Genomic DNA, 27165 nt, shown 5'->3' with positions numbered 1-27165 from the left:
TTAGAGTAGGATAGACACTTTGTGGACTTACCTCACTAGATCTAGTAAGGCATAAATCATTACCTATCGTGTATATGACACAAGTTTGATCATTTATATTCTCCAAAATAGATATTTTTTCTTTTATTCTCATATGGAGAACTTGCTAGATTTTCTTGTCATAGTTATTGATTTAGTTGTTATTAATTATTGTTATTAATTATTAGGTTTCTAAAAGTATATTAAGATTTTTCTATAGAATCTAGAATTTAGATTTTTATATTAAGACTATATTATTATTATCGTTTTATAGTATTATTGTTAACTGTTATATTAATCATTAGATATATAGAATTTATCCAGAATTTTAATATTTATTATTTTGTACGCATAACAATACGTATTATAAAGATATTGGCTAAATATTATTAAAGTATCTAATATTTAAAGTGATAACGCTTGTAATTACATTTATTATTGAGCAAGATAATATATAGAAACACGTTCATTTTGCAAGTTATCTTTTTCCAGTATTAATTTTTGAATATAGCAGCTTTACTACGCAATCACTAATTTCTTGCATATTAAATTAATAATATTTTTTATTTAAAACAGTCTTCGTATGTACTGAACATAAAGTATTTCGAATCTGTTTTAGTCGGTTTTATCAACAAGTACCATATTAAAAACTAAATTTAACATTATAAAATAAAATTATAGAATCTCCACAACACATTTATGAAGAAAGTACAAAATAAAAATATTACCGACCGAAATAATGAGTGATACATTTTTCGTTAAATACAATTGAGCCACGATTTAAATAATCAGAATAATCATAAATTGGACTAAAACGATACGTATACAAAATTTTCGTTGCCCACATAAATAACAATTAAAATTGGAACTAAAATAATAAGAGGAATGTATATAAAAACTGAAGATTGTTTCGTACGATGTTTCCTTTTATTTAGAAAATTGCCATTCGTAATGTACAATTGTTTATCACTCCTTGCTGAATGGAACTTCATGGAAATCGTAGATGGTGTACAAGTTAATCAAACGTATTAATCATTTTAACAGAACGCAGGGTATGATTTGAAGATGAAGTTAAGTTTTACATTTGTAGATGAAATTGAAGTTTTATATTTCAAGATGAAGTTGAAGCTTTGTATTAGTTACGGTGATGTAAATCGATTGAGAATGGAGAGAGAAACACACTGAGAATAAAGGGAGAAATGACACACAATGTTAAGAGTGACACGCAGTATCACAGTGGAAGGGATAGTGGAGAACTTTATGTTGATGTGTCGATGAGAAAGGATAAAATTTGTAAGGAGAATTCCCTAAAATTCTCTATTCTCGTCGATCCAGTTGATGTAAGAGCTTATGCGGGTATAGACAGATGGCAGGTGGCTTACACCGCATGGGTAGACACCCCATGAAACGATACCGATCTGCGTAACTTCCTTCTCTTTGTCGTTTCTTTGGACCAATGGGCCGCCAGAGTCACCCTGCAAGAAATACACTTGATTAACACAAGAGGCTGCGCAAAGAATTTTAACTTGTGGCCGAATTTTTTCGCCGGGTTCCGTATTGAGCACTTAATTAAATCATTAACGAAATAATAACTGCTAATAGATAACATCAATATTATAATACAATGAAAAATCAAAGAATGGTGTTCTTCCTATAATCGCCCAATTGTAAAAACCCAACAATGGCTCAGTTAATTGCGAGCGAAGGGCAACTGTGAATTAATCTTACCGAGCAGGCAGATTCTCCATTTAAAGAGTCAGTGCACATTTGCGTGCTATAGAGTTCCGGTTGCTTGCCGATGATATCCTTCGGGAATTTCTTCAGACAAGAGTCGTTATCTAAGATGGATAGGGTGGCCTTTTGGAGAACGGTAGGAAATATCGGGAGGAAATTCTTTGAGATGGAGCCCCATCCACTCAGTATGGCATTTCCAATTTCTATCTCATTCTTAGAAGGTAACTTGACAGCGGACACTTTGTCGTTGAACACAAGAGGTATCGCCAGTTTTAAAATAGCAATGTCATGTTGAGCAACATTTCTGAAAGAATATGTGTATGACTCAGAAAAAGTATATTTTTGTTATCTACACATACATTATTTCACAATATGTCGAACATATCTGCCGCGTTATCAATAGGTAACACGCGGACTTATCTTGACAAAAAGTTAATCAATGCAGGTAACGACTTATACTGTCGATTGTGAAATATGATATCGTCTATGTATATAATAAGCATTTAATCGTTTCCGAGTACCATATAGTATTTTACAGATGTAATTGACAATCCGCTTGAACATGTAATATTTTATTAATATAATAATTGAATGAGCGCTTAGACGATAAATTAATTAGCACTTTTTAAATGACGCGTTTGGATATTATTTTCGCGTTTCTATAGCATTCTTACGATAATAATGCCGATAAAATTATTTTTATATTTATAAATATCTCATTTTATTAAAAAAGGATGTAATTGTATTATATTATTATATATAATTTTAATATTTTGTAATATTTTTATAGATAAAATTATAATTCTAAGATATCTATATAATAAAATTATTAATAGCTTTTTACGTTGTTATAGAAAAATTCTTCGTGCATTTACGAAATATAGATTAATTAGATTAGATATAATTGTTGTATGTTAATCTTAGGAAACTCAAATACATATCAATAATATAGCAAAGTAATATATAAAAAATTATGATATATATTATGAATATATTTGATGTAAAAAAAAATAAGTTGGAACATTTATTTATAATTTTAAAACTTTACAATGTTTCTTAAATCTGTAAGAAACGTAAAGATCATCAAGCATTGTAATAATTATACTGCACAAAAAATGTCTCACATGATGCGTTGCAAATTATTATTTTATTTTCTTAATAAAATATCACTAATACATAAACATACACTCCCAACAAATCTTCTCTTCCTCAGAATTCTATATGGCAGGTATATATGCATATAAAAGATTTATTTTCGAAAGAAAATATATAAATGTATTGAAAACATACCCTTTAAATTCATTATGAACCTTGAACCTATTGACTTCAGACACTTGGTTGGTTTTCTCGTTCTTCATAAGGTAGTACTTGCCAGCGACGACTCTAAGTGAGCCAAATAATTTCGGGACGCAGTGTGCAGCGGTCAAAATGGTGTTATCATCCAGAATCGAGCCGCCGCAGCTGTGTCGATAAGGGATAAAAGGTGGGAAGCCCAATTCAATAGACACTTGATAAGGAAATTCACCGGGCATGGCATCAGTGCCCTCGGTAATCCTGGGCTTGAGAGAAAGAGGACCGGCTAGACATGCTGAAGAAAAATTTTCATGAAATTTTATTTCATTAGATATATGTTTGACTTTGACACACTTTCCAAATAGTTGATTTGTAGTAATTGAAAGTGACGCTTTCTCAAAATTGCATAATTTATTTTAAGCAATTTTTCAATTCCGTATTTCTGTTATTGCGAAAATAACTCTGTTTCAAAAAGAAGTTATTGTTTCGTTTAAAGTAAGTATATCGTTTTGTTGATGAAATAGTTCTAAAAGGGTTCTAAAAGGGGTATTGATATACGAGGGATGTTCAGAAAATAACGGGAATTTTTAAATTTTGCGGGTTTGGAGAGTCCGATCGTCAAAAATTTTTTTTTATTATGTTGGTGTACATGCCCCTGAAGTATGATAAAATTTTCAGCTGTATTCATTGTTTACTTTGTCTGTGGCAGCCGCTAAGGTTAGACGTGTTTTTATGAGCTCGGCGATTTTCGTTCGCGAATGGAAGTTGCCAGAATGCCTCTACTGGGACGATTGAGCCTTAGTTTCGACGTCATATCCGTAAACCCATGTTTCGTCACCTGTTATAACACGTTTCAGTAATTCTGCATCGTCGTTGGCTTCATTTAGTAACTCCTGAGCAACTTCCATTCGCGAACAAAATCGCTGAGCTCATAAAAACACGTCTAACTTTAGCGGCTGCCACAGACAAAGTAAACAATGAATACAGCTGAAAATTTTATCATACTTCAGGGGCATGTACACCAACATAATAAAAGAAAATTTTTGACGATCGGACTCTCCAAACTCGCAAAATTTAAAAATTCCCGTTATTTTCTGAACACCCCTCGTATAATAATGAAGGAAAGGAACATCCGCGATATTCATTTAAAACTTTGTAAGATATCGATCATCTATGATAAGAAAACATATAAGTATTTACTCTAACGATATCACTAATTAGGCGGGAAAAAGGTATCACTTACCCTGGAACACCAGAATGACGGCTACGAGACTTTGAAGCAACATTGTTGGTATGAAAGCTAAGCGTTGAAAAAATGCTGCGGTTTATATACAAAATATATCGGGCAATATACCGCGATAAGATTCCGTGTACTTTGAATTCTGATAACATACTTCAGATATTGCAGATAAATATTTAATTTTATTTTTATTACAATTCGTTTTAGAAAGGTGGGAAGCCCAATTCAATTTCTCTTAGAAAGCATTTAATATATCCGCGTATTTCGTATTAAATAAATATTTGCCATTTTTGAAGGGTATAATAAAATGAAGGGTATAATAAAATGACAGAAAATTACTTTTATAGAACATTTATTAACACTTTGATTGCTGTGTGGGTTATCGGTGATCGGCACTATGACACGTTTCACCACTTTGGATACGAGACATAATCAATTGCATTTCAACAAATCATGCATATGTGACCAATAGCGGGCGAATGACACGAGCTAACAGATATGTGCGTCATAAGCTATATTTACTTATCATATCTCTAGTTACTCAGACTTCAATTTTGAAATAATCAATGGAAATCAGCGGGGCAATTAATGCGGATCATAATTTTATTCTTTATCTTATAATACGTTTCTGCTAAAAATAATGACGATCTGAAAGTAATGTGGTTCAATATACTGTTTAAATAAATAAAACAATATAGTTACCAATATCAATTAAATATTATTTGTACAAAGGAATATTGATATGACAAGTAATAAATAACATAAATATATTCAACGTGCATTATTACATGCTTTACAATAAACTAAAAATAAAAAAATATACAAAACTAGACATTTTCATAGAAAACAATTATATAAATATCATTGCATTGAGCCGAGATTATTTCTATAAATATAATTACCAGATTTATGATTTAACAAATAATTATATAAACAAAGCGCCCCTCCTAAGGGGCAGTTTAGGCATTCAACTTCATTCAAGGGACATACAATTTTTTGTAGCATCTCATTCATTATTCATAGCCGAAAACCGATAATGTCAGAACAGATAACATTCTGCGTCTCTAATTAATACCAAGTTTATCTCTCGTCATGATAGTGGCTCGCCTAATTATATTTCGATAGCGATTTACTCGCTGGTTTTTTCCGAATGCCCCGATATCTATCACGCTCACAGGTGCCGACGAAGATCGTAGTGTCTCACGGGTTTCGACACGCTCATGCGTTGAACAAACGTAAAATATTGTGCATCCAAAGCTTAGATCGGCCTCATGTGTTGCATGTGACTAAGCGGGCGATCGCACGGATTCCCGCCCAAATTTCGCGCGCGGTTGGAACTATCTGCGACGCTGGCAGCAGGAATCCGTAAGTTCCGCGATCGCGTAATTCCACCGTGTACGCGTACTTTATCCCTGCGACGCCTTTAGCCCAGTCATCGGACGCTCCTGGAAGTAGAGAAAGTATTCTCGTGACGTATTCTTCATCTCGACATGTGTCACGATGACGTCTGATTTTTATAACTTTACGAATGAGCTACATATTAAAATTCAAGTAGATAAAAACTGAGATAGGTACCGGAAGTTGGATACATCAGATCGGCCATTGGTCCAAGCTGATAATGTGTGCCGTGAACTTTCGCGATCGCGTTAATCGCCCTCTTCGCTACGTTCATCAAGTCGGAATAATCAGAAGGCTTTGACCGCGTGTAACCCCATGGTACTAGCCACATTTGTGAGTAAGAATGCAAGGACAGGTACATCCTGAAAATATAAATTTCGTATCAACGTGTTCGTAAAGTATGTGCCCAGAAAAAAATGAGAATAAAAATCTTAATAAAATAAGAAAAATCTTCAGGCTGTAAATCCTAAATTTTTGTAAGGAATAGTCATCGAATTTTCAATATACTTGAACAATAAAAATTGAACAATTAAGTATTGATCGTGGGGTTAAAGTACCGAATATGCTGCTTATTTGCCAAAATGTAATTCGCTATGGCCTTCGTCTCCGGCTCGGAGAAGGCGAAAGGTCCAGAGTAAGTTTCGTGACACGGATCCGAGCTGGTTCCCCCTTCCTTCGCCTCGCCCCAGTGATACGCGAAATTGCGATTGGGATCAACTCCTTCGCATTTAGTCCAGAACCATCTGGTGTAGTGTGTTACAAACTGTAACAAATTAGAAGGCGTATACCTAGAAAAGAGAGTAGTTCAGTGGTTTATTTTATTATAGCTTGCAGAGAGTGAGTAATTATTTTCAACCCGGAACGCAATCTATGATTCCGAGATAACAGATATTATTTCCTCACCTGCTATCTTCTTGACTTTCCACGTGGTTGCTCCGGGTTTTCCGCCAGAAACGGTCGCCGGTGTGACTGTACTCGTAACCGTCCGGATTAGCCACCGGCAGGATCATCCAATCCGAATTGTCCAGCAGTTTCGAATAGCTCGTGTTCCTCTCGGCCAACTGACTCAGTATGTAGGTCGCCACAGCGGTACCAATCCATTCTCGTCCGTGCATGCCTACGAATATGATGACAATTCACCGAAAGAACGATCTAACGGGACGAGATCGCATAAAACGTGGGAAGCATGCGGATTCGGTGTCGTCGAAAACCAGATCGGCCGGCCGTCAATTCCATAACAGTCACGCTGTAATAAAAATTTTTACGACGCTACCGACAGTAATCGCCAAAGGAACAACAAATTTTCGGTGATACTTTACGACCTTTCCCGAAATTCTGATATTTGTATTATCCTTCTTTCAGATTATTTTTTCTTATTTCTATTATTGAAATATTTTCTGAACATTTGTTCTGTAGCCACCGCAAAAGGTAAATTAAAATTATCAAGAGGTAAGAGAAATATGATCGCGTATGTTTTCGTGCGGATATAATATTTCGATGATTGTTAAATTTCTGTACTACAGAGATATTAAATATATATCTTAGAGAAAAAGAAGAGGATGATTTGCGATATACATCGTATTCGTATTTAGATTATATATCGATGTAATTTTGTTCACGAAAACTAGTTTGTCCTAGCAGAAGGAGAATGACTCACCGGCATCGATCCAAATCGCAGGTTTCCTCTCGCCGTCCTTGTTTAATCCTGTCGAGACCTTAGCCATTTTTATTGGTTGGCCTTCATAACTATGGCCAATGGTTGTTAGCTCTATCATTTTAGGATATCTCGAGGACAAGTACTCTAAATAACGCACGATATCTACGAACAACAAATTGCTTTATAACGTTAAGTTAAAATATCGTTATCGAATACGTAACAGATAAATTATTTATTAACTTGTCTCATATCTGCATGCGTACATCGAGTTAAAAGCGATCGATGCTCTTCGATAAGATTCAAATAACTCACTACGATGTAAAAATATATCTCACATTGTTTTACCTCCGTATCGATGATATCGTTTCCACGTCATCGTGTGGCCTTGAATAGTCACTAAATCTTCGCGCTGCTCTTTTGACATTTTCGGGTTCTGATAAGAGATCGCTTTCTGTCGATCAAAGTTAAAGAATCACTTTCAAGATCTACGACTATCGATTGATCAGAAATCATGACCGATTGCTTGGGTATGAATAATAATCAGCGAAATCTCGACTCTTCGATTCTAGGCGAGCGATCATCAGTCAATAGGTCATATGAATAATAATAACGATTGATACATGCAATGTTGAAAACCGAATGGATCCGGCTATACATAGCAAACGATGATTTATTCATCGTTGTCATATTACATTCATGTCTCTGATATATGAACATTAGAAAGATCAGTAGCAAAGTGTGTCAATGTAATACAGGAACATCTGCTGTCGTATCGTTAGAGTTACTTTTTGACTAAACTGCGTATAATAAAGTCTCAGTACACATTGCATTACGGCTGATTTTAAGACCACAATGAGTGGGTCATGATGATGACCACCGATAATTTTGACATTAATCGAAAATATAATATTCGTATTGATACGAAAAACAACTCTATTCTAAATTTCTACGTATCTCTGAAAGATACTCGAACCGCACATTGAAAATATAATATTGATGTAAAGGATATAAAAATGTATCATTACCTGAATATCCGGTATCACAACTTTAAAATTGATCTTCTTATCCTTCAGGTAGTCTTTAACATCGGCCACGAGGTCTGGAGCAACGATGACGTCGGAAGTCCTGACAAGCAAATTTTATTAGTGTAGATAAAAAATATATAAAGAAAAAAAAACTTACATCTGTCAGAATATACGAAATATTTCTTCGCCGGACAAGACAAACCTGTTAGGAATCGGGAAGGACCAAAATTTGATGTCCTCGGGCTCGGCGTCTCTTAAGTCGCGCAGGTCCGCAACGTGATTCTCCGTGTTAGGGTATATCCGGATTAATTGATAATTTCTATAATTGATCCTGCTAACACGCGATCTCGAGTTTTTCTTCTCGGTGCCAACGATGCTGTTCATCACCGTGCTGATCCCACTCGCTACGACGGATATCATGGATTCAAATAGGCCAATTAGAGAAAAGCCTCTATCGTAGTCATCATCCCAATATGGTGACTCTCTAGGTACCTCTTGATTACTCGCGCCGATAAGATCGATTATTTCTCCTTTTGTGTCATTAGGACTTAAAGATAGTTGCGTATCTTGATTACTGTGAACAGCCTGTAAGCTACAATCGAATGACTTATTACTTCCATATTATGAATAATATGCTGTAAACTGTGAGAAAAGAGGAAACCGCATCAAATCTTGACGAATCAAAAATTGAGACAATTGTGCAAGTTTCAAATATAACACTGTGTAATATTTTAAAATTGAAAAATTGTTGTATCGCCATAAATAATTTCAGTTTCTTTGTATGAATAAATTTCAAACGCATTTAAATGCATTAAAATAAAGCTATTCTGAATGTACGAGTTTGAAGGATACGGTTTGCTCTGAACGTTTCCCAACGTCATGTGTTTTTCAAATGCCACAAACATCGTCCTCGTGCTCGCGTGAAATCGTATCTTCATCATCTTCGTTAATTCAGACAAAAAGTATAACGTTTCTTCGTGATTATCGTATTCACGGTCCACTTCCTTATAGGCGAACGAACGAACACGAAGATAAACTAGAACGGATAGAATGTGCCGAGCGAACAAATGCAACGTAATTAACATAATTGAACGTCACTAGTTACGAGCAAGACGTGAGAATTCGCAGATAACACGCCGACTGCAGTAACCGTTTAAAGTCAAACACGACGGAAGAATGATGATTAACAAAATTATATTTTCGTAGATAATTGTTATAATTTCGCTTCACGAGAAAGAAAATTATTAATCGATAACACTAACCTACTGCTTTCCTCGCTCGTTATTGTTTCTCTTTGTTGCGTCTTTTTTTCCCAATAATCATGATAGTGTTGCGAATATGTCACCGTGTAACAATCGCGATACGGGCTGCTATTTACTGGATGCAGCATGAGATTTCCTGAAATCCCGATGATTGCACACAAAATCAATCGGACACCGGCACTCATGGCGCGCTTCGAACCGGACACCAGGATGCTCGGTCTTCTCGGTGGTTTCCCGTTGACTGACGAACCTGCAGCCGGAACCAGTTGCAAGACTGGTTCATATACGCGAAAGACGATGGTTTCACTATTCTGCCCCACGGGCTTGGCTTACGGGATTTCTGCTCTGTACTGGATAACTCTCATTCTTCAGTCACGTCGTCTAAGCGGATAACGTGCTGCAGGGTTAAAGGATATTCAAACTGTTATAGAGGTCGGATACATTATCGATATTCGCGTACGGCGATACTCGCGGCATTAATCTTCCAAAGGTGAAAAAACACAATTGCGTGGGTAAAGTTACAAACCTGTGTACTGATAAAATTTGAAGTAATTGACAGTGATTGACAATAGTATTTGACACGTTGTTTTGGCATTGCGATATTATAATTATTGACTTTCAAAGAATTTGCAAATCTTTAGAGTTTCAATATCTTTGATACGTTTCTTCAAATAGCATTAATTAGCTTTTGTATGATATGTATGTGCGTATGTTATTAATTGAAGTTAATAAATTACTTGAAAGTAATAATAATTCGTTAAGCTGTAAATTCGATAAAGAACATTTTTTTACTATTTCGACATAAAAATTTTCTGTAATATCACTCAGTTGATGTTGAGGACGTTGTGCCAAATAAAGAAGTTATATATATCTGTTGTTAATTAAAATAATAGTACAACGTAGAGCAACAATGCAGGCTATGCAAACACATTCCGGTAAATATGTTTGGCATGACGCGACGCGATAGTAGGTCAATATGTTTGCCGTTAGTGAAACACGTTTTCACGATACCAGTGTTCAAACAACCATAATTATATGTATTAAATCTACTTTTCTATACGCGTTGAGCTGCTCCCCCTTCTGTATCCTATTACTATAATTAAAATAGCATCTTCAAAAATCTTTGTAAGCATAAACGATAATAAAATAAGATATTATCGTCCTGAATAAAATGCAATATTTAAATGAGAAGCAATTCAGTAATCTTTATGAGAAATCTGAATTTATAAATATATCCTGAGATGCATACAATGAAAACCAAAAACATTTTATATTCAATTCTTTTGAATTCTTTTGCTTCTACGTATAAAAGTTGAGATTGAACTTTCCGGGATATATTAAATATAATAATAAAAAAATATTATGTGTAACACGTTCTCACGCAATAGCAATTTACATGTAAATATGATGATATTTAGCAATTTTTCTTTTGATCTCTTTTGATGGGTTAAAATTTGCTATCATTCTACTTACATAGCCAGTAATAATAAAATGTGTTTATGATATTTAATAAATGTTTATTCAGTCAGTAATATATTGGGTTCGAGGATAAGTTCTGCGGATTTTTAGTATAAAAGTTTAACAGAAAATTGACATTTATATCAATTTATTTAGTCAACAATTTATTGACCATCCCGATCTACAACTTGTTGCCAACGTTTCGGTAGGGCTTTGATACCGCTCTTGTAAAATTCTTGGGACTTGTGGGCGAAAAAATCGGTAAGGTGATTTCGGACAGCTTCCATTGAATCGAACCGTTGACCGTTAAGATTGTTTTGTAGCGAGCGAAACAAGTGGTAGTCAAACGGTGCAAGGTGCGGCGAATATGGTGGATGCTGCATCATTTCCCAGCCAAAGCTCTGCAAATTTTTTCCTGATTAAAGAAGTATCGGGTGTTACGATGGAAGACCCTTCTTATTCGACAATTCTGGTTGCTTCTCTTGCACTGCCTTGCACAATTTATTGAGCTGGGCACAGTACTTCTTCGAATTTATCATTTGATCCTGCGGAAGTAGCTCGAAGAACACCACTCCTTATAATTCCACCAAATATTGAGCATCACCTTCTGTGGATGTAAATCAGATTTCGCCATCGTTTTTGAAGGCTCACCCGGACCGCACCACGATTTCTGTCGCTTGATATTGTTGTAGACAACCCACTTCTCATTTCCAGTGATGATCCGTTTCAAAAATGGGTCTAGAGAGTTTTGTTTCAGAAGAGACATACACCAAAATCCGACTCATGATGTTCTTTTCGGTCAGTTCGTGCGGCACCCATACGAGGTGTGTTCAGAAAATAACGGGAATTTTCGTTTTTTGAAAAAAATATTTATTTATTCGTCTACATTAATGTTGCCTTCAAAATAGTCCCCATAGATATTATGTACTTGTGCCAGCGCTTCTTCCAATCCTCGAAACACTTCTCAAACTCGATCTTTGGGATAGCCTTTAGCTCTTTCAGCGATGCGCTTTTAATGTCATCTATGCTTGTAAAACGACGGCCTTTTAAGGTTCTCTTTATTTTTGGAAATAGGAAAAAGTCACACGGAGTCATGTCTGGCGAATATGGAGGTTGGGGCATCGTTACAGTATTGTTTTTGGCCAAAAATTCACGAACAAGCAATGAAGTGTTGTTGTGAAATTTTGCTGCCACGCGTTTCATACCCAAAACATTCGAAAAAATTTCATGGCATGAACCAATCGATATGCCAACATCATCAGCGACTTCTCTGATTGTGATTCGGCGATCGTTCATAACCATTTCTTTCACTTTTTCCACGTTTGCATCGGTTGTTGATGTGCTGGGGCGTCCGGGGTGTTCGTCATCTTCAACGTCTTCACGGCCATCTTGGAAACGCTTATACCACTCGTAAACTCTTGTTTTACTCATAGCAGACTCACCATAGGCCTTTGTTAACATTTCACACACTTTGTTACACTTTTTTTACGCAAAATTTGATACAAATTCTTTGATCCATTTCTTTTAACAAACGAAAATCGCCGAGCTCATAAAAACACGTCTAACCTTAGCGGCTGCCACAGACAAAGTAAACAATGAATACAGATGAAAATTTTATCATACTTCAGGGGCATGTACACCAACATAATAAAAAAAATTTTTTGACGATCGGACTCTCCAAACCCGCAAAATTTAAAAATTCCCGTTATTTTATGAACACACCTCGTATATCGGTATTTTTCACCATACCAAGCTTTTTCAATTGTCCGCAACGGTTGTATGATGCATGCCAAAGCGCTTCGTAATCTCTCGAGTCGTTAAACGTCGATCATTCTTCAGCCAAAAGTTGGTCGTCGTCAGCAGCGTTTCGCCGTCCAGAGCATCTTGAGATTAAATTCTCCGGAACGGAAGCGGGCAAATCATTTCTCGCATGTGTCCGCGCCGAGGAACCATATACAGTGCATGTTTCGCGCTTAGCATCCGCCGCTTTTTGGCCTTTTCGAAAGAAGAATAGTAAAATATGAAAATGCAGCTTTTACTCTTTCATTTTAAATATATGCCGTACACACAAAACACGTCCGACCAAAACAAACTTTTTTGCCAAATGTCAAGCGTAGTCTAATCTTACAGAAAATGTGCGGCAGATTGGCAATTGAATGACACGTGATATTTATTTTCTGACACTAGCGTCATCTATTGAGAAATCCGCAAAACTTTTCCTCCAACCCAATATTTGCACATCTTACTTCAAAATACTTATATAAAATACTTATATTTTTATCTACTATAGATGTTTTCAAGCATGAAAATGGGCATTACGTGTATACAGTATTATAATTACAGACTTCTATATATATATTACTAGACCGTTAACTCCGTTATACAGAATAGGCTAAAAGTCTGGGTACAATTGAATATCGGCCTTGAATACACGATCTGACTATGAATATTGGCCTATATGTGATTCCGATCCGCATGAGTTCGTGTTTCCTTTGTCCCAATGGAAAAAGCGGAAACGTAAATCTGTGCGTGCCAATGATATACACTGTCCCGATAGATACAAGGGAAGAATCTACGAGAAGGATCTTGCGATTGGCTAGTACCAGTTTCGCTTCCGCGAGTCCCGCTCCATGGAGCAGTAGGGAATTCATTTCAGCGGAGCGCAATTAGCGGATTGTCTGCAATTCGACGGACGTCGTTTCGCCAATTCCGCATTCCGCGTATATGTTCCATACCATGGGACCGTGTATATATTAAATCTTTTCAATAATAATAAATCATATATGATAATACCGAATTAATAAAAATGTTCTAAGAAAAGTCATTTTATTTCGGAGATAAAATTCCGCTGTTTCGATTTTTAAAAAATCCAAAAAATACGTCAGCAGCTAAATCACGATTTTTGCACACTAAGTGATATTCCAAGAAGCTTGAAATGACGGAAAATAATTTAAGTTGGCAACACTGTTCCGTTTTCCGCGCGATACTGCCTCACCTGACACATGACATCTCCGGCGCTTCAATCGTCTCGTTGCAGTGAGCCTTGTACTATTCGTAACAAATGTCCTTGACAAAGTAAGTAACTGTTACCATATTACTCGTAAAATTACTTCAACACCTATCTCCCACAGCGTCGAGTAACTTTAAGAAACATATTTTTGTTATATTCTTATCTGTGTGATATGTCAAAAGCTGAAATTGTATAAATTGTACTAACCTAACCTGTGAAATTAACACTAACAAGTTGCATTTCTTTCTGTAATTAGTTTATTGCCTGCTCCCACCCAAGTGGTGTGGGACAGAGAGGATGAGGCACGTGAACAAAAATTGCGCCAGCGACCTGTTTCAGCACTGGTCAAAGCTGTCGTCACCGCTCCGCCTTATGGACAACGACGAGGATGGGTGCCGCGCAATCCAGAAGTAAATGATTACTGCATTGCCTACAACAGACATTTATATCATACTTTTTGTTCAATATAATCCATTTGTGTAAAATTCCATATAATACTGAATATATAGCACTAAATCGAAAGTATATATATAGTAGTAACAATAATATTTATAATATCTTGAAAAGTAATATATATATTGTTGTACGTAGGACTTTGGGGATGGAGGAGCTTTTCCCGAGATTCATGTTGCGCAGTATCCACTTGGAATGGGAATGAAGGGCAAGGAAACGACAAGCAATGCCTTAGCAGTGCAACTTGATGCTCAAGGAAAAATAAAGTATGACCTGATAGCTAGACAAGGCCATGGTAAAGACAAGGTAGACTTTATCTTAATTTACTGAGTCAGTCGGAAAGCTCGATTTAATTTTTCAGTCAAATCCAACAACATTCTAACAAAGTTCATATGCCTCCACCATAAACATTAGCTGGCTTATTATCAAATAAGGCGGAAAACTGGGTTGAACTTTTCAACTGATCCAATATATTACAACCACGTTCTGGTATTCTACACTTTATTCCTTACTGACAGTTTCCTTAAATTCTTTTACAGATTGTATACAGTAAATTGAGCGACTTGTTGCCGTCAGAAATTACAAACGAGGAAGATCCTACTTTGCAACGGCCAACCGATGAGGAAATTGACGAGCTCACGGACAAGACGAAGAAAGCTTTGGAAAAGATAACGAGATCAAAAATCGCGGCGGCCATGCCTGTGAGATGCGCAGAGAAACAAGCGCCAGCTCAGTACATTCGCTACACACCGTCGCAGCAAGGGCAGTCATTCAACTCAGGCGCAAAGCAACGGGTGATCAGAATGGTGGAGGCACAAGTGGATCCTTTGGAGCCACCAAAGTTCAAGTACGTAAAGTCGAAAAGTACGATTAAGGCTGCGGAATAGTCGATGTGACTGTCCTTGTTTGTAGTGACGTCAGAAGCGAGAAAACGCACGCCAACATTTTTTGCGTTATACTCACAAATAAAAAGATATATTCATAAAATGACATTTGTAATCGATTCAGCAAACTTGTAAAATTGGACGAGCACATTTCTCTTGTTCGAACAATCAATAAATGGTCGTAAAATTAATATTGACAAAATCATGAGAAAAGAGGTTGGAAAAAAGAAGGTTCTGTGTCAAATTAATTTTGCAACTTTATACGGCACTTAGCGCTAGAACTTTCTTAAATAGAGCTCGCATAGGATCTAATGAGCCATAAGTTACGATTGCCGGGTGTATTAATCGAAAGATACACCATTGCAGAATCAACAAGAAGATTCCGAGAGGCCCTCCGTCCCCGCCAGCACCTGTCATACATTCTCCTACCAGGAAAGTGACGGTGAAGGAGCAAAAGGAATGGAAAATTCCACCGTGCATAAGTAACTGGAAAAACGCAAAGGTACCTGGAAAATACATTATTATCGTCAAGAAGAAGTTAATAAAACTGTGCATCGACAGGCACAGATGTTCTTATTCGGCCGTGCGTGTAAAGAAAACCGCATTTGATTTCAGGGTTATACAATTCCGTTGGACAAGCGTCTTGCCGCGGATGGCCGCGGCTTGCAACAAGTTCACATCAACGAGAACTTCGCCAAACTAGCGGAAGCTTTGTACATCGCCGACAGGAAAGCCCGTGAAGCCGTCGAGATGCGGGCGCAGTTGGAGAAGAAACTGGCTCAGAAGGAGAAAGAGAAGAAGGAGGATCACTTGAGACAACTCGCCCAGAAAGCCAGAGAGGAGCGCGCTGGCTTGAAATCCGCTACGGCATTAGGTTCGTATAATCGACCAGATGAAAGAAACATTTCGGAAAGCTAGATCAAGGCGGCGACAGAAACGACGTCCAAAGACTCACTGATGTATCATTCAGAAGTAGATAGATCAAATCCTTTATTATTCATTCTAGGACAAGCCCTCTAAGAACGCTACAAGATCGGTTGTTTGCAAATTGACAGAATTGAAAGAAAAAATTAATTATTAATAATACCAGTAATAAAAGAGAAAAAAGAAAATGTGTAAATTGTAATAAGATAACTCTGATAATGTTATAATAAGAAAATGTACGAGAGATATATTTTATTAACGATTTGTGAATAAACATGTTTATATGGTTTACAGATAAAGCCGAGGAGTCGCGCGAGAGGGACCAGCTCAGACAAGAGCGGCACAAAGATCGCGCTCGTGAGCGCAATTTGGCGCGCGCCGCGCCCGACAAACGGTCTCGTCTGCAACGCGAGCGTGAGCGCGACATCAGCGAGCAGATCGCTCTCGGCTTGCCCGCGAAGAGCATCCCGAACACCGGGGAGGCGCAGTTCGATCAGCGTCTCTTCAACACCAGTAAAGGCATGGACAGCGGTTACGGCCACGACGACGAGTACAACGTATATGACAAGCCGTGGAAGGACAGCAACTGCTTCGCTTCGCACATTTATCTTCCCAGCAAGAACATCGATAAAGACACTTACGGCGACGATCTTGAGAAATTGGTCAAGACAAACAGGTGAGCGGCGCGTTACTAGAATGATTTCACTCGCGAGTGAGTGGATGCGCGTCGTGCGCGGGACTTCAAGCCGTTTATTCGTCTTTTCAGATTCGTTCCCGACAAGGAGTTCAGCGGAACCGACCGATCGGCCACGCGTTCCGGACCGGTGCAGTTCGAGAAAGACGAGGAGGATCCATTCGGTTTGGATCAGTTCTTGAAGCAGGCCAAACGCGCCAGCAGTTCCACCACGACGACAAATAAGCGAAGCAGGGATGATCGCGACAAGAGAGATGATCGCGAGAAGCGGAGGAAGCATTAGGCATTCGACGGTACACAATGCATTGAGTGTGTAATTATACATAATTGTTGCAACACAATTATTAAGTATCTGCCTGATATCGGAATCTACGGGACTCCGATCCAAGTATGTTTTAGGAAATTTTGTTATAAAATTATTTTTATTAATCGCATATTATATATCGTTAATTATATAGAGTCATATGCACGTGCGGGGCTTTCCGTGCGCACGCTGTATCAAATACCGAAATATTAAGATCAATACACAAAATAATACAAGATAAATTATATAGATGGTAATCTTGTAAAATAATCTTGTAATGTAATCGTGCATACTTTTTTGTAATAAAACGATGTTCCTGTCAGGGATATGGTCGAATGGTATATGTAAAAACCTCTGCTTGCGATTACATTTCTCCTACGAATTCTATGACAGGTGAAAATCTAGACCGAGATCATTCACCAGACTCATTTTTTCATATCGTGGATGTTATATCATTCATTACCGGTTAATCGTTAATAAAGTAACAAAGAAAGGAGAAAAAATATAAATATATTAAGATATTGATATTAAGCTATTGGTACGAAATATCTCAACATTATCTGTCATTATCTCGTTATCTCTTGTCGCTTTACAAGAGATAAAGGACTCGTAAGGAAAACAGTGCAATCGAATTCAAATTAATATTATTCCTCAGTCCTGTATTCAAATCCGTTATTATTTTACGTTATCTTTCCTTTTCTTCTTTCAACTAACGATAAAAAGTTTCATCTCTGATTACTTGTACTTCATCGTCACCATATTATATCCAGGTAATTTCGACTTTTACGTCGCGAAATTTTCAGTCAGGGGGACTGAGTAGTTAGAGATTAAAATTGCTCTAAGATAAAAAAGATTGTTAAGAAGAATATCTACAGTAAGTGCATGATTTTATAGAGGGTTGGAGAGGAAACCGCAATATTTGGAGAATGTGTTCGAGGGATCAAAATAAACCAAAAATATATAAAAGTATAAAAAATTTTTTTGTCCAATTTGATCTCCTGAACACATTCTCCAAATATTGCGGTTTCCTCTTCAATCACCCTGTATATTCAGGTAATTTCAAATTTTGCGCTATGAAATTTCAAATTTTGCACTATGAAATTTTTAGTAGAGGGATTAGGTGGTCGGAGATTGAAGTTTCTTTAAAACGAAAAAGATTATTAAAACGAATTTGAACAGATAAATCTACGATTTATATTCTTTTATTATATCCAGATAATTTCAAGTTTTGCGCTATGAAATTTTTAGTAGAGGGATTAGGTGGCCGGAGATTGAAGTTTCTTTAAAACGAAAAAGATTATTAAAATGAATTTGAATAGATAAATCTACGATTTATGTTCTTTTATTATATCCAGATAATTTTAATTTTTATGCGACAACATTTTTGGTGAAGACTGGGTGGCCGTGAGTTGAAATTTCTTTAGAACCAAGAAAAGGATTATTAAAAGGAATATGTACGGTAAATCTACGATTTATGTGCTCTTATTATATCCAGGTAAAATTTCGATTCTTGCGTCACAAATTTTTATTTTAGTATAAAAATTTATTTTTCGTTGTTTTTCTGCCGGAGAATGGTCGAACTTAATAGATATTAAACGTAAACTCTGCCGGAAATACACGAGGCTGACAAGCTGCGGCTTTTTCTATTGCTTATGTTTCTTACGCTCATCCACTATCCTATCTGATAAAACCAACAGAAGCGTAAGATACATAATATAAAACATAAAATTATAATGACGGTAGATCACCTAATATCCAGTTTGGTAGCGACTCGTTGGTGTCTACTTGCAACGGACATTCCCCCGTGGCAGAGACGCGCTTCCGAGCTATTTCGTACAAATTAAGTTATCGCGTGCACGACGCGCGTGTGTACACTCATATATACAGAGTTTGCACGCACAACAGAGCGGTTTATCCGTGACGCGCTCACACGCATATGTGTATTCGCATTTCCCGCAGAAAAGCTCTCTCTCTCTCTCTCTCTCTCGCGACTAGACGTATTCCCGCGAGCGAGAAATTACCTCAGTTTCGCAGATCATTATGCTACACAGCTTATGATGCTGCGTTATGAAAAATTGTGTTCGACGAGGAGCCCGTTTTTACGTCGAACTTTTCTCGAGCTTGCAAGAGACGATGCGTTCGATTGCCAGATGGAGAGAAAGAGCCGATTTGCAATAGGTGTAATAAGCGTTTAGTCTTTTGTTCTAAGCGATAAAACGTAAGATAATGTAACATTATTTGTAGAATGTAACATAATTTCTTACAAAAAGCATTTACCGCGTTACCAAACGTGATTACGTTTAAATCTTGGGAATTGCGACGTCTGGTAGTGCTGGAAACGCTTCTTGCTAGAAATTACGTTATAATTTAGTGGCTGGAGCAAAATACTAAAGGCTTATTATACACCTGTTGTAGTTCCAACCTTATCTATTAAACTGGAAGCACGTGTACATGCTCCGACTATTGAACAAAGACTCTGGATTTTGACTCTGCTTGAACGAATGTGTCAATCGATTGGAGTGAATATATTTCTGTGAAACGGTGGAGTATGTCAGATTCACTCTCCAATTTTTAGTGAAGATATTCACTCGACGATTTAGCGTGGAAAATTCATTTTATGGACGGTATTCCCGATCAAATCTTATATTTAAAATCAAATCTCAAGTTCATCTTCAGGTATTGTACAGATCGTTTTATTGGCTGCAGGACATCTTAAGGAGGTTGTAAGGTGAAATGAATTTGATAAGAATTTGATAAAACGTGCATTATGTATATATCGAAGTATTACGTATAACTGCTCGTACAATTAGAAAAAGACTATTTGAAAATTAAGATATTTGCAATGACAATTGACATTTTTTATACGTGTTCCTTGAAAAATTAGCGTGCTAGTTTTAATTTTTTAATATCTTCTAAGTCTCTGTTAAATTAACTGATGCATAAATATAACATATAATAACAAAAATAAAAAAATACAATTTTCGTATTTATAATATTGTACTGAGGGAAATATCCGACCACTTATGATCGGATAATCCAAATGAAAAGTAACAAACGGATATATCCGATCAAGTGCAATGTCCGATCATGTCGTCATTTCATCCGATCAAGTCTTTACCTGATGGATATATAAAGGACGACTAATTTTCCGATTAGATTGTATCAGTAACTGCATTAATAACTTCATCGGATATTTCGTTGGATAAAGATATTCATCATTTAATCGGACAATAAAAATAACAATCATTTAATCAGTTTAACTGATGAAAATTTTTCTCAATGTGTGTATATGTTTTTACCTTAACTTCTTTTCAAATTGACATTCATTATTTAAATAGTGACATTAATGTGTAAGAAAGTAATTTTGCTTGAAAAATACTAATTTTATAAATGGTGCGTCACTGATAATACGATGTTAAACCTTACAACTTCTTTAAGATGAACTTAAATATAAAAAAAAGATCTTAAATACGAGACTTATAAATATTGGTTTGTACGGAACAGAAAATTACGACACGACAATCAGGACGTGACAATATGATGAAAAAATGGCTATGTAACTCACTTTTGGATCACTTTCTCGTCATTTCGACATCATTTTGACGTGATTTTCCGTCCTACTTCGATGGTCACTCCACTCTGCGAGTGAGATTTCACTCCTAGAAATTTAGAACGTGAACGAAATCCGGTCCCTTGCAGAGAAGCTCGTTGAATTTTTGATGATTCGTTAGCGCGATCAAGCTGATTTCACATGCTGGTGTCGAGTTGATATACACTTCGTCGTACCGCATAGCATTAAGGTAGATGCGAAATTTTCCGAGTTCCGGTTAATACCGTACGTCGCGAAAGGACTCATTAAGCCGCACGTGCGGTGATACGAAAGTTTCTAATCCTAGAGCTAGAAACGCAGCTGTTTCACACATATACACACACGTACGCACATTATAAGTATATTCTATTCAACGTAAGTTGTAAGATGTTCCAATCATAGTGAAATATTCCAACGATCTGCGAACATGGCGAAAAAATTCAGCGCGCCGTTTGAAAACTTCCTCGGGCTTAGGACTGTTCTATTAGGTGTTTGCAAAAGTTCATGTGATATTAAAGCCATTTTTATTTATGAATAACGATGAGACGACACATAATATTTTAATCAATATTTTAATCGAAGTATTGACTGTTGGTATCAATAATCTCTTGCCATCTTTCGTGCGATAGTTTGATCCCGCGCCGAGAAAATGACTCATCTTTCGAGGTAATTCGTTCAACGGCTCAATTGCGCACTTCCTCGGCATTTCGGAACCGTGTGTCAGATCGACCGTGTTGCATCGATCTGAATAGATGAAAATCAGATAGGGCGACGTCTGGGAGAGTACGCTGGATGCGGCAGAACTTCCCAAACTAACTTGAACAACGTCTCTTTAGTCAGAATAGCAACATGCGACCTGGCATTCTCATGAAACATCGATAATTTTGCATCAATTCGCGATTATCTGAAGACGTTTTTCCTACATGGCTCGGTCCAAACTCCATAATTGTTGACTGTAACGATCTCCTGTGATTGCCTGCCCTCGGTGATAATAGTTAGCGTAGTAAAGCATTTCTTCTTGGTCCCACTAGATACATAGGAGAACCTTGTGGCTGTAGATGTTGCGTTTTGTTATGGATGTCGACTCATTAACTACAAGCTGCCCTGCAAGCTCTTTTAATATTTGGGCCGAGTTTTCGTTCAGCAATGTGATCCATTGTTCCCTATCTTGTTCGGACAACCAGAACGTGACTCGTCATTGACATTATAATCACCACTTCTAAATCTCTTAAACCACTTTTCACAGGCAGCACCGTACACAATATCCTCTCCATAGGTCTCACAAATCAGCCTTTTAGTTGTCAGCAGCAGTTTCACGTCGATTAAAACGGTAAAACATACGATGGTGAAGATGAACTTCTTCGGTTCCATCTTCGATCGCGTAAATGTGACGTTCTGTTCGGAACTATGAGTTTCCAACCATCAGCTCTGATCTAGTATGGTCAACATTTAAAAAAACTAAAAAGCAACTTGAAGAGAAACAATTGTTAAGTATCTGCTATAACTATCTATTTGTAATCTTACGAACTCTTGCAAGCACCTAATACTTTTCCAAAACGAATATACTTTTCCTTCTCCTCCATCGGACCATCGGCCGCGTTCAGACATCCGACGTGCGGCGTATTGTATATAGAACAGGCCTTGCACGTTTTATCTTTCGCCTGTGTCAGATACACGAAAGTCATGACGCATTCGTTCGCCATTACATTCGTCATTTTCGCAAATTACTCGCCCAATTATCCTTGATGGCGGCCGAGGGGATAACGATGATCAATCATTAATGTTAGAACGACGATCGGACGGCTTCGGATCGGCCGGCCGAAAAATTGTCCTTCTTCACGCGAAAGGTCTATATCTCAGAGCGAATAAAGGATGATTATTACCGGGGCCTTTTGTATGTGACCCAATTATTATCGCATTCCTGATCGGAACCTTTCGTGCGGCAGATCAGGATGGCAGCGAGAGCTTCGCACACTGCGTGTCGCCATACGAGACACGAAGAACGCAAGACGGAGAGTGAGAGAGAGAGAGAGAGAATGAAAGAGAAGAGAGGAGGCGGGAATGTATCGCAGTTATTTATAAGTTCGAGGGTCGGCGCTTAACCTTGTCCGACGTGGACCGTCAGGCATGTCACCTAGCCGTTTTATTACGACTGGTTCCCCGTGCGCGTCCGAAACGTTCCAATTGGGTCAGGTCCACGTCTGCTTTTCGGAACGTTTCGCGGCCTGTCTCTGACACAGAGCAAGAAACTCCGAAGACGACGACGACGACGCGGATTATTAAATTCGCTCGCTCGCTCGCTTGCTCGCGGGTCGCCCCCACAGCGGGACGATGCGTCGACCGTACTTCGTTAATTTTAAATTCAGGCCTGGTCTGACAATTCGCCCGCGTGAGATGCCTGCGGTGTTCACGGAATCGCAAAGAGAAAACGGGATTCATCGAGCAAATGTTATGATTTTAGAGCTCTTTGATTGAAAGTGAACGATGCAAGAATAAAAGACGACAAAAGCATGTGTATTAGGTTTGCAACCGGATTTTATACTGAGAAAAAATGTTTGGTACCTGTAATTGTAATTATCGCATAAATGAAAGGATTATAACGGAATTTCGGAAGTTACTTGTGAAAAAACTGGTTATTGTGGCTCGTTACCCACTGAAAAAAGTAACTCGTTACCGTTATCGTTACTTGAGAAGTAACGAGTCGTTACAATTTCGAGTTTTCAGGATCTTCTTTTAGGATTCGTGCTTCCGCTTGTTTCATATATATAAGGAATATCTAAAGAGTATTACAGTAAATATTTACTTGGATCTATCATTTTTTCTGCGTACTATTAATTTTCGAGATGAAACCAGAAAAAATACAGTTAAATTTGAAAATAATTGTGATTTTTTAGTTTTTTTTTTACATTAGACTTTAGTTTCTTTCGGTATGTCGTCCCTTATTTTTATATCTCGAGAGAACTCGTTTTATCGATACGATGAATCTAACTCGCATTACGGCGCCGAAGCTCCCTCACTTCCAATCCGTGCACCGATATCGCGATGTAATTTTTTTCTTTTAATCTCTCTCGTGACTCGCGCCGTATTACTACAACAAGATCCGACTATGACACGAAAGGGGGATCCTACGAATAATCTCGATCGTATTAATTATTCCGTTTGTCGGAGCACCCACGCAAATTACGTCGGCAAATTATCGATCCGGATAATTCACTTAGACGAGCTGTTCTTAACGATAAAACGGCACTGCAAAGAGCTCCATCGCGCGCTAACTTTCCCCAGTGCCGTTGTCAGACTGTGACACAATTACGTCGCCCCTTTTTCCAACAGAAAGAGGGAGAGAGAAAGAGAGAGAGAGAGAGCACAATTATCGCTCTCCCCGTATCGTTCGTTCCGCGACTATCAATCGCACGCGGAGATATCGCCGGGCGATAGACGTTTCGGAAAATCGATCCGTGTCCCCGAATCACGTCTAACAGTGTCGTTACATTACAACACGTAATCCTGTGTCTTTGATCACGGGCGAGCAGCAAATACCGGGCAGTAATTGGGGCGAAATTCAGAGCTTGATTCGCGAGCGCGATCGACAGCCAAAGAGTGAGGCAAGTATATCATTAACAGTGTTAAAAAGGCCCTTTCGTTGAAATACAAAGCCCTTTAATCACCGAGATCATCCACACTGATCTGCAAACTCGTATTATATTTTTCAATACGACTCGCGAAAAAAGAAATAGTCGGCCTGCAGAAGATAAATATAAAAATATGTGTAATTAACTGCAATATTTTGGTGCTTCAGATTTAAGTTGTCAGTATATATTAACTGAATTGTAATAAATGTTAATTAATACAGATTATTAATAATATGAATAATATAATTAATAATTTTATATAATCAGTTCTATGTAAATAGAGATTATCGTTATATTTATGTACAATTTATTGTTTTCAATAAATAAAATTTACATTTTATATATTTCACATGGTAATATTTTCTTTATTGTTTTTTTTTTATTAATTTTATATAAGAAATATATTCTCTGCAGGAGCTAAGGCTTAAATAGAGGTTTGCAATTGAATTTACCTTTGTCCCTTAAGGTTTTATTGCAATATTTTGACGTTAAAGACAGTGAAAACGGAAATTCTCCTTACAAAAATATTTTGCTGCTTTTAACTCGCGTAAACTGTTAGTTTAAGCAGTGAAAGCGTGTATTTGGCTAAGTAAGTATAATCCCGTTTTTAAGTCAGAAAGGAGCGCTTTTTTGTAATAATGAGTGATTATAGCGGATTGCATACGAGTATATCTGAAAGGTATTAATGTACTATTGAATATTTTTGAGTAATAAACACGTACAGTATTGTATAAATTTGAAGAATATAAACATATTAATATATTCAGCTGCGAGTACAAAATATTTGTTTAATCTTCACAAGCACTCTTGTTGCACATTTTGAAGTGACACGAGAAAATGCACGACTCTTTAACGTGCTTCTTGTCATATTGAAACGAAAAAGAAGCAAAAAAGGAACGTATTAACATGGTGTCACTAATCAGCTGAGAAACGAGTGTTGAGGACGGGCAATCCCCTCAAAAATACTCATGCATACTCGCGTGTACTCGTCAAAGTTCCTTCGCTTAATAGGCTGCGCGTGCCTGAGAGTGCGAGAAACGAGAATAAAAGTGATAGAATGGTTTAAAAACAGGTAAAAAACAGGTCATGTGTGAGGAGAAAAGACGGTGAAATATCTTTGTAAGGGTCGGGACATCATTAGGGCCGAAGCAGGAGCAAATTATATCCAACTGAACCTATTTCGCCGTCCCTTAGCTCCTGCTGCAAAATTGAATCTTCAACACGAGGCCGAAATTCCGAATTGATTTCCCGAGTTATAACGACGGTAATTAGAAAGCACGCGTATTTTTTCACGTTATTTGCGCGACCGAATGTTAGTTCCGACGTAGCGATTTTAATTTTAATAATTCGCGCCGAGTACTCCTGCTCTCCCTCGATGACAGTTGCACCTTGATATCGCCCTTCGTGGGAATTAAAAGAGCTCGCGCACTCTCAACAACTTTTACCTTTTACACGTTATTACGGCGCGTCGTGTAAGGCGCAACACACACACCGTTTCATCCTCCGCGCGCATCATGCACGCGCGGAAAATATCGTCGTTCGCGGGCTCGTGTTTTTGCCGAACACGCACTACGATGTAATCCGCTGCGGTGAAGCACAACGGTGGCAAAAAGAGATCTACAACAGCGCTGATTAATTTCTGTTCTCCGCGGGCTCGTGTAACGCACAACGAATAACAGCGGCGAACGCGCGTCCTCCTCCTCCTCCTTGCATTCTCGTTACCGTCAACCTCGTCGTTGTCCATGGACGGGCTTCGCGAAAACGAATAACGAGCCACGAGACCGAGGGGAAGGGGGGACCGCACGCCGTGGAGACGGGCGTCTCTCGCGGATCTCCAGCGGGCGAGAAAGCCCTCGGGGCTGCTCCCTGCGTTCCTGCTCGCAGAAGAGAAGCGGAAAAAGGGAGCATTGCGCACCGAGTGCGCACGATCACGATATTTCACTCGTGCCTCTGTTCCCTGCTGCCGGGGGGAGGGGGAAGGGAGACCACGAGGAGAGAGCGTGATAACGAATGCGCTATCGTCGGCGGAATCTCGGCGGGACGCACGAAGAGGGGAAGGACACGGCGACAACGTGTGCGGAATGGAAGGAATCCTCGCCTGAGGAGGGAAATTTTTCGGCGGAGATCGTCTGCGATCCGTTTCATCAACATCCGATTCCGGAAGAGCGACACAGGAGCGATAACGGCAAAGGCATCATCCGTCCGTTCGACGATCACGAACTCGTCGATGTCGAGATGCGCGCGATACGCGGAGAGGAGAGATGAGACGCGAGATTCGCGAGACGGAAAAATGATTATCAATTTCCATAAAGGGAATATACGATATAATGGCGCGCGCGGGATGCGACGAGAGGCCGGGATATTAAAATTCCGGGGACCTCGCGGGAGGGACGCACATCTGTTAGACGTCGCGCGATCAGGTAATGATAATTACGTAAGAGAGACCGGAGCGACGAGGAAGGCGCCCATCCTCGTCGCATAGAAGAGTAAGACGACGGTGCGCCGACGACGTCGGCAACCCTCGGCGTCTGGACCGCGCGTTCGTTCCGTCCGCTGCCTCGGTACAACGCGCCCGTCACCAGGACCACGCCCT

At 38.2% G+C, this 27165-nt stretch overlaps 3 protein-coding genes across 3 annotated transcripts; 1 reads left to right on the top strand and 2 right to left on the bottom strand.

Annotated features, from left to right (window-relative positions):
• Positions 1 to 1325: 1325 nt before the first annotated feature.
• Positions 1326 to 4331, bottom strand: LOC106748793 (trypsin-1-like). Its single transcript, XM_014627656.1, has 4 exons — positions 4289 to 4331; positions 3043 to 3340; positions 1747 to 2056; positions 1326 to 1493 (listed from the first exon to the last, which is right to left on the bottom strand). Exons 1-4 carry the CDS (start codon positions 4329 to 4331, stop codon positions 1326 to 1328), a joined length of 819 nt encoding a protein of 272 aa, XP_014483142.1.
• An 830-nt stretch (positions 4332 to 5161) lies between these two features.
• Positions 5162 to 14161, bottom strand: LOC106748813 (carboxypeptidase B-like). The gene is made up of 10 exons (XM_014627690.1): positions 14081 to 14161; positions 9628 to 10024; positions 8568 to 8957; positions 8366 to 8465; positions 7686 to 7791; positions 7341 to 7502; positions 6587 to 6800; positions 6241 to 6471; positions 5861 to 6045; positions 5162 to 5730 (listed from the first exon to the last, which is right to left on the bottom strand). The coding sequence occupies exons 2-10, from the start codon at positions 9810 to 9812 to the stop codon at positions 5555 to 5557; spliced, it is 1749 nt and encodes a 582-aa protein (XP_014483176.1). The 5' UTR covers positions 9813 to 10024; positions 14081 to 14161; the 3' UTR covers positions 5162 to 5554.
• Positions 14052 to 17680, top strand: LOC106748816 (puff-specific protein Bx42). Its single transcript, XM_014627691.1, has 8 exons — positions 14052 to 14160; positions 14352 to 14505; positions 14687 to 14854; positions 15088 to 15395; positions 15799 to 15934; positions 16048 to 16306; positions 16651 to 17032; positions 17123 to 17680. The coding sequence occupies exons 1-8, from the start codon at positions 14147 to 14149 to the stop codon at positions 17331 to 17333; spliced, it is 1632 nt and encodes a 543-aa protein (XP_014483177.1). The 5' UTR covers positions 14052 to 14146; the 3' UTR covers positions 17334 to 17680.
• Positions 17681 to 27165: the final 9485 nt, after the last annotated feature.

Source organism: Dinoponera quadriceps, unplaced genomic scaffold (assembly GCF_001313825.1).
Source record: "Dinoponera quadriceps isolate SergipeBrazil2010 unplaced genomic scaffold, ASM131382v1 scaffold3207, whole genome shotgun sequence".
In the NCBI taxonomy this organism is placed as follows: Eukaryota; Metazoa; Arthropoda; class Insecta; order Hymenoptera; family Formicidae; genus Dinoponera; species Dinoponera quadriceps.
Note: the sequence above shows the minus strand (reverse complement) of the source record. Positions and strands in the feature narration are given on the sequence as shown.

Excerpts from the sequence above, each read along its gene's own strand:
- LOC106748793 (XM_014627656.1), bottom strand. The coding sequence starts at position 4,331 with ATGTTGCTTCAAAGTCTCGTAGCCGTCATTCTGGTGTTCCAGG. Across the intron at positions 2,057-3,042 it reads GTTCATAATGAATTTAAAGG|AAATGTTGCTCAACATGACA; the intron begins GTATGTTTTCAA and ends ATATTCTTTCAG. Across the intron at positions 1,494-1,746 it reads ATGGAGAATCTGCCTGCTCG|GGTGACTCTGGCGGCCCATT; the intron begins GTAAGATTAATT and ends TATTTCTTGCAG.
- LOC106748813 (XM_014627690.1), bottom strand. The coding sequence starts at position 9,812 with ATGAGTGCCGGTGTCCGATTGATTTTGTGTGCAATCATCGGGATTTCA. Across the intron at positions 7,503-7,685 it reads ACGATATCATCGATACGGAG|ATATCGTGCGTTATTTAGAG; the intron begins GTAAAACAATGT and ends TGTTGTTCGTAG. Across the intron at positions 6,472-6,586 it reads GAAAGTCAAGAAGATAGCAG|GTATACGCCTTCTAATTTGT; the intron begins GTGAGGAAATAA and ends TCTCTTTTCTAG.
- LOC106748816 (XM_014627691.1), top strand. Across the intron at positions 15,396-15,798 it reads TTGGAGCCACCAAAGTTCAA|AATCAACAAGAAGATTCCGA; the intron begins GTACGTAAAGTC and ends ACACCATTGCAG. Across the intron at positions 15,935-16,047 it reads GTAACTGGAAAAACGCAAAG|GGTTATACAATTCCGTTGGA; the intron begins GTACCTGGAAAA and ends ATTTGATTTCAG.